The sequence below is a fragment of the Amblyomma americanum genome, chromosome 1 (genome assembly GCF_052857255.1).
Source record: "Amblyomma americanum isolate KBUSLIRL-KWMA chromosome 1, ASM5285725v1, whole genome shotgun sequence".
NCBI classification, from domain to species: domain Eukaryota; kingdom Metazoa; phylum Arthropoda; class Arachnida; order Ixodida; family Ixodidae; genus Amblyomma; species Amblyomma americanum.
In genome coordinates, this window is record NC_135497.1 from 78,740,235 (window position 1) to 78,746,675 (window position 6,441).

The following is a 6,441-nucleotide window of genomic DNA, read 5'->3' on the forward strand; positions in this document are numbered from 1 at the left end:
TGTTCTTTTCCACCCTCGAGAAAGAGAGAGAGAAACTAATGATTTATCTCTTCAGTTTTGGAGCGTGGCTTTCCCAAGTCCGATATTCCAACGGCGGTTGCTGCCATCCAGGCCCTCTTCACCAGCTAAAGACCTCTAGAAACGACATTGTTCGGTTTACAGGAGATTACTATAGCTACGGCAATTCCGCCATCGCCAAACACGCTCGAGGCAGTGTGCAATGTAAAAAGAGGCGCAGATTCCCAGGCGGGCCACAAAAGCAGTCCTCCTTTGGGGCGCCTTCACGTGCCAGTTTTAACTGCAATTCTCCTGGCCGAGTTTTTCTCGGTTCTTCTTAATCTGCTTATACAATGCCCCTCTCGTTTCTCACTGGGGGTCATTATTAATTCGTTACCACTATGCTCATGCTTGGCTACTCCATTCAGTGCTCTTCGGTGTCTTGTTATTTTAATTACCAAAGTTACCTGGCTCCAGCGGTAATTTTGGGATCTCATTTCGAATTAAAGCAGCGAGCAACACCACCGCCTTGCGATGTGCTACTCGCTGTCACACTCCGTAAAGCGCTGCCTCCCACCCTTGCATGGCTTTGCGCACGCATTGCTTGCCTTTCCCGCCTTCTCGTCCGACGGGCTCCGCGCACGCTTTTGATAGCTAAGATCACGAGCACAAACTCGCCTTTCACCGGAACCTATCGAGTTAACAGCCAGGTGTGTAAAGAAATGGGGGTAGCGCAGCGGTGGCCAAGTGGTTGAGCATCCGCCTCGCATGCGGGAGGTGTGGGGGTTCCATCCCCAGTACCGCCGCGTACCCACCGGTGATACAATGGGCACGGGCTTTCCCCTGCCTGGTGCTCAGCTTTCCTAGGGTGAAATGCTTGGGAAATGGGTCTTTGACCCCACCTTGAGTAATCAAAAACACCTTGTGCCATGGCGCTCATTGGCCACAGTTGCCCTTGCACCATAAAAGTCCATCCTTATCATCAAAAAATGGGCGAGGGGGCGCGGGGCACCTAAGCTCTGCCTCAAGAGTATGACGCTATGGGTTTAATGGGTTAATGCCTATAATTGCAGAACTGCCCATTCTCTCCTTAACGTTCATAAATCCCTGGGATTCCTCATACTACTCCTTTCGCAGTGGTGCAGCGGTTAAGCGATGTGCCAATGAACTGCGATGGCAGGTGCTGCCGCCAATGTGGCTTATGGAACCCAGGTTGCTCTTCCCGGGCAACCTCTCGCGACCAATCATTAGTTTAACTGCCGCCTGCCTCGGTGCAAAGTTTGCTGACAATCCGGTGGGCAGGTTGTGACGAAGCCACGAGGTTACGTGACCTAGGTGGCCCAACTGCCTGCTTGGTTCCTTCTCTGGGGTTTGTTCATGTATTTCTCGTTGGCAGCACGAGCTCGTTTACGCTGTCGCATTCATACGGGGTTATTTGAAAACAACAAGGAGAAAAATGAGCTTAGCACTGATGAAACAGGCAAATAGTGAGACGCAGAGATAACAAGAATAATACAATAAATCTTAGGCCACCTCTGTTACATTGGTATGGTAAAGAGGTGATTGCGGCATCAACACCGTACTGAAAAAGAATGATTGTGTTCTCACATTAAGATTTGTACTACACCTGAAATCGGCAAATTCAGACGCAAACTCTCGAGCTGCCCTTGCCAGATTTTCTGGTGTGCAACGATATTTTTGCTAGAGGAATTATTTATCCGCATCAGACGTTCTTCAGCGCGGACAAAGCCTCCTTTGGCTCACTGGGACATGTTTCTTGCAGAATTCAAGCGTTGTCACAAGTCAACCTGTGTATAATATTCTGTTTTCTGGCTCTTCATTCTTGTGGCTGCAGTTATTTTTCATTTAAACTGGCGTTAGCTTCATTCTTTTTATTCTTTCATCCGAGCTTAGCTCATTTTTCAACATTATCCTAAAGTTGGCAAAGAAAAAGATGTTTTGTGTTCAAACACAAAGAAGAAACCGATCAAACGGACGATGCCACGCGGCGGCATCGCCTGTGTCTTGGTTTATCCCCCGCATTGGGTACACGCCATTACCTTCATGAGGACAGCAGCCATCTAGACCCGATGTTCCACGGCGGCAAGAACCTGCGCGGACGCTGAGCCTCTCAATCGCAAAGTGGCACTGCCCACAGCCATGTCGCAGGAGTTACCGCGCCAAGCTCCTCCTAGTAGTGAGCTGGCACCCATCATACAAGCAAGAGCAGAGCAGCCGGCCCTGGAGTGGCCGCGAAGGGACATCGCGGTGTCTGACGAAGAAGCCATGGTATGTGTTGATGCCGAAGAAGATCAAGAAGGTGCCACGGGAAGCCTTGCTCCTTCCTCGCACTGCGGCATTCAGCGCCATGAGGGGAAAGTAGTGAAAGAGCCCCATGAGCTTACGCCACATTCGGGCGCAGAGGTGGTCCACGATCGGTCCCCAATCGTTGCCCGTTCAATTACTGTAGCGGCCTGGACGGAAAACTCCAACCCATCAGGTATAAATTCCATCAATATTGAGGCCCATACCGAACCATCAGAACTGAGTAAGCTAAACCCAGATACCACCGCTGCTCCACGACACCTATTAATGCAATGCGGAGAACCGAGCAGCCTTGAGCAGCAACTTGATGACCGTCCGAAAAGGCTGCACTCATCGCAGAGCTCCTTCGCTCTGAACACTGGTCACATGGCTCAAAGCTCATTGGAGCCGGAAGAATGGTCGCGCCGATGGAAGACGTTCCTGATCCGGCGGCCCTTAGCAGAAGAGAAATGCACTCAAGCGTCCATCGACGCTGACTGCCGCGAACACTGTGACTCAGTCTGCAAACACAGGCAACAGAGAGAGCTGTTCAGGTGTGAAGAAGGAATATCCTTTGACGATGCCTGCGGCAAGATCCAGCCGGAAGAATGGTCGCGCCGATGGAAGAGGTTCCTGATCCGGCGGAACCAGCTGGAAGATGAGCTTCAGCTCAGCAATGATCTGGAATCGAAGCGCATGATTCCACTAACGCCCGCGGTGAACGAGGGCGAGTCGATGCAGTTGAGCTCCGACCCATCAGAGCTGCAGGAGGAAGAGGAGGCAGTGGCCAACTCCACAGGTGACGTGCAATGGCTGTATGAGGTGCAGCCTCTGCACGAGTTCGAACCGGAAGCAGAGGTGAGTGCAACGCACTGCATGGACTAGTGCCGCATGCACCGTAAAAGGCAGAGGGTTTTATGCTCAATAAAATTTTAGTTTTTCGGGCAGGTCATCAGCTCAGTTTTTTTTGCGTCACATCTAGAGAGAGCTTCCTTATTGTATAATGTTCCCAAGTTATGCGAGCCCATTGGATAGTTTATTTTCTTTCTGCTAGGTAGCGCATGTAAAAGCACACAGATTGCGGCCCATGAATGTTGCTGAACTCTTTTGCACACCGAACATCTTCGACTCGTCCAATCTACGTTAGGTCAACAGGAAGCGATTTAGGAAGACGTTCCCGAATAACGCCTCAAATGCTCATAGCCATGTAATCTCGCTCACACGCGCAAATGTTTGGATAATCAAGAGCAAGGGTCCTCATACTGGGCTCTTCTACTTTTGTGGGTTGCGCGAGCACCCACTGGCTTGTCTCCCTTCCTGGGGCACTTTTTGAGGGCACATGTTAACCGTGCACAGTACGTGGTTCGTTAAAAGGCATTTCAGAGCGTCAGATCCTTGCCCCAGTTTCGCGTAGTCGGCGTCGACGCCTTCCGCGGCATTGACCGTAGCAGCGTGCCAAGATGCTTCGTGGCAGTAACTACACGGCGTGTTTGCTTTGACGGCAGCGCCAGCGGCGGTGACTTTACTGACGACCTTGGCAGTGTGCCAACGTAATGCTGCGCCCGGCTGCGTAAGTGCGAATATGTTTAGAAGGACGGCAAGACTGTGTGAAATGGGAATGGAGCCCCAGACGACGCGTGCTGAGTACATGGACTCGTGCGCAGCGACTGAACACGAGGCCACACCCCCAAGCTATCAAACTCGAGACGGAAAAAAAACCGTGCCCGTCTCACCGGCCGCTTTTGCGGGTGGTTCGATGGCTTCAGCGGCGCACAGGTGAAGTTGTGCCGCCGGTGGGTCCATTTGCGCTGAAAATCTTGTATCTGTGGAAATATATTTTATGATCAAAAAGAAGGGAAGCACTTGTGTTAGCCACGCTTCGGTATTCCTCCGTAGAAATGAAGTTTCCTTTCTGGACAGTTTTTCGTTACGTCTTGTTCTGTGCTACTTCTCAGGCCAGCATTTCTAGCGGCCGTCTGTGGTTTTGTTTAGGAGGGTTGTTAATTTTTTGCTATTGGTTTTACCCTTTTTCTGTCATTTTTGGTTTCTAACTGGTTTTCTTCATGTGCTTGACTCTTCTTTTGCTACGATTGTTACTTGTTATTGGTTTTTTACTTTTTATTTTTGGTCTTTTGGTTTCTGACTGCTTTTGCTTCTCCTGTATGACTGCTGTTGCTCCGATTGTTTGACACTGCTTTTGCTAAGATATGTCTCCTCCTTTGCGCTTCTAATTCCTTTCATCATAATCTGTTAGTTTAATCTGCAGCTGTTAAAACTTTATTGTCTGTTATCCTGATGTAGCTGCTTTTTATTCAACGTGCTGGGCCAGGAGCGATAATGCGATGAGAATCGTGCTTGAGCTTAATTGTTTAAATGCGGCACTTTTCCGTGTAATAAACAGTTCGCAGTGTGCGCATGTGGTGTCTCTTTCTTGTTAGTGTTCTTGTTTGCGCCGCCACTCATTTCATTTCACGAAATATTAAAAAACGCTGACGCCGTGCTGGCGGCGTGCGGGGACCAGCAGATAGGCAATGCAGGCATCGGCTCTCTCAGCTCAGCTGACAACAGTTTTCTACTTTATCAGTTTAGAGTTTCAGATGTGAGCATGAGTGAGAGGTGAGTAATTAACAAAATACTGATTGCTGAAATCAAGAGAACGAATAAACGCTTACAATAGTGAATAAAACGGAATCCACATGCAACACCGAAAGATTGCTATCGAGGGATTGCGATACGTGTGTGTGTGTGTGTGTGTGTGTGTTTTGGGGGGGTCATTTTAGCACATTGCAGTCGGCTGGGGTTCATTGAGGCAATAAATCTTTTCCATAACACGACACATCTTTGGTTTTTTTCGCCGAAACAGGTGTCGGCTGCTTGGGATCCTGAACTCGAGCTCTCGTTTCTGGAACATCAGGATCCTGGATACCCGCGAAGTTCGACACCAAAACGACTGTCTTCTTTATCCATCTTAGACCTGGGACAGCCAGAGCTCTCGACTACTCGGTGTTCGGTATTGGATAGCACCTTATCTTTCCTCGACCTGCCATCGCCACCAAGTTATCTGGCGCTGCCTCCGATTGCTGCTCGATCGGCGCCTAAAAGCGATGTTGGAGAAACCGATACAGGTGCCGCCGCTGCCGAGAAGCCCGCTCAAGAGTAGCATATTTCAAGTGCACGCAAGCGAAGAACAGCGCCCAGATAGACGCGGTATTCACCGGGAACACTGCAGACATGCGCCCTGTCCTGTGTCCAAGCTCGGCACATGGGCCCCACCAGACTGCGCGCACAGTCGCCACCTATAGTGCACCATTGGGAGAACGGCTGGAACCACCCACAGAGAGGAGGCCGGAAACGAAACACTACTGTGTATCGAGGCTGTCCACAGGTGCTGCATGCGAGAACCTCGCAAACCACGCGGCGGCTCGTCCACTGAGCATCCAGCATGACCTACCATTGGATGCGTCGAAGGCCAGCACATCAAGTAATAAAGGTTCAGCCTGTTCATGAGGAATCCGGTAAATTCCATTCACCGAGCTCGTACTCGCCGAGGGGCAGCAAATGAAAGTGCTCATAAGAATAGGGAACTGCTTGCGGAGGGGTATTCACAGCTGATACTAGAGACACTTCACACATGATCCCTCTATGTGCAGTCAGTGCCATATGAAACGAGTAAGAGATGTGAAACACTGCCATGAAATTTTGAAAAGTGTTAGCTTCATGGTAAAAATACATCAGGGGTTGATTAATGATTCCGGAGAGTGTAACTACTACAAAGCCTTCGCCGTGAAAATAAATTAGGTTATCGTACAGCCTTCCTCAGCTAAGATCTCTTTGCTTTATTATTGTTGACGTTTTAATTAAACTGAGCGCGTTTATTTTTTTTATTCTCTTCACACTCAAGCAAGTCGTACTCATTGAAAAGTGGACACTGATGTCCTGTTTGCAGGAAGAATTAATCGCTGAGGTGAGCATCAGAACCTACAATGAGAATACTTTTCAGAAAATATCCATAATCTGCAAAGATAATTTCGTAAAGTTACGAATTTGACAATTTTTTAAAATTTCAAACATAATGCCAGGGGTGGTTTTCTGCATTCATTTACAATTCTATACCAGACCTCCCAGCTAAATTTAGCCAAG

General features: G+C 49.1%; 1 protein-coding gene across 1 annotated transcript; it reads left to right on the top strand.

Moving 5' to 3' along the window:
- Positions 1-1,989: 1,989 nt before the first annotated feature.
- Positions 1,990-5,803, top strand: LOC144133484 (uncharacterized). The gene is made up of 2 exons (XM_077666606.1): positions 1,990-3,159; positions 5,165-5,803. Exons 1-2 carry the CDS (start codon positions 2,158-2,160, stop codon positions 5,459-5,461), a joined length of 1,299 nt encoding a protein of 432 aa, XP_077522732.1. The 5' UTR covers positions 1,990-2,157; the 3' UTR covers positions 5,462-5,803.
- Positions 5,804-6,441: the final 638 nt, after the last annotated feature.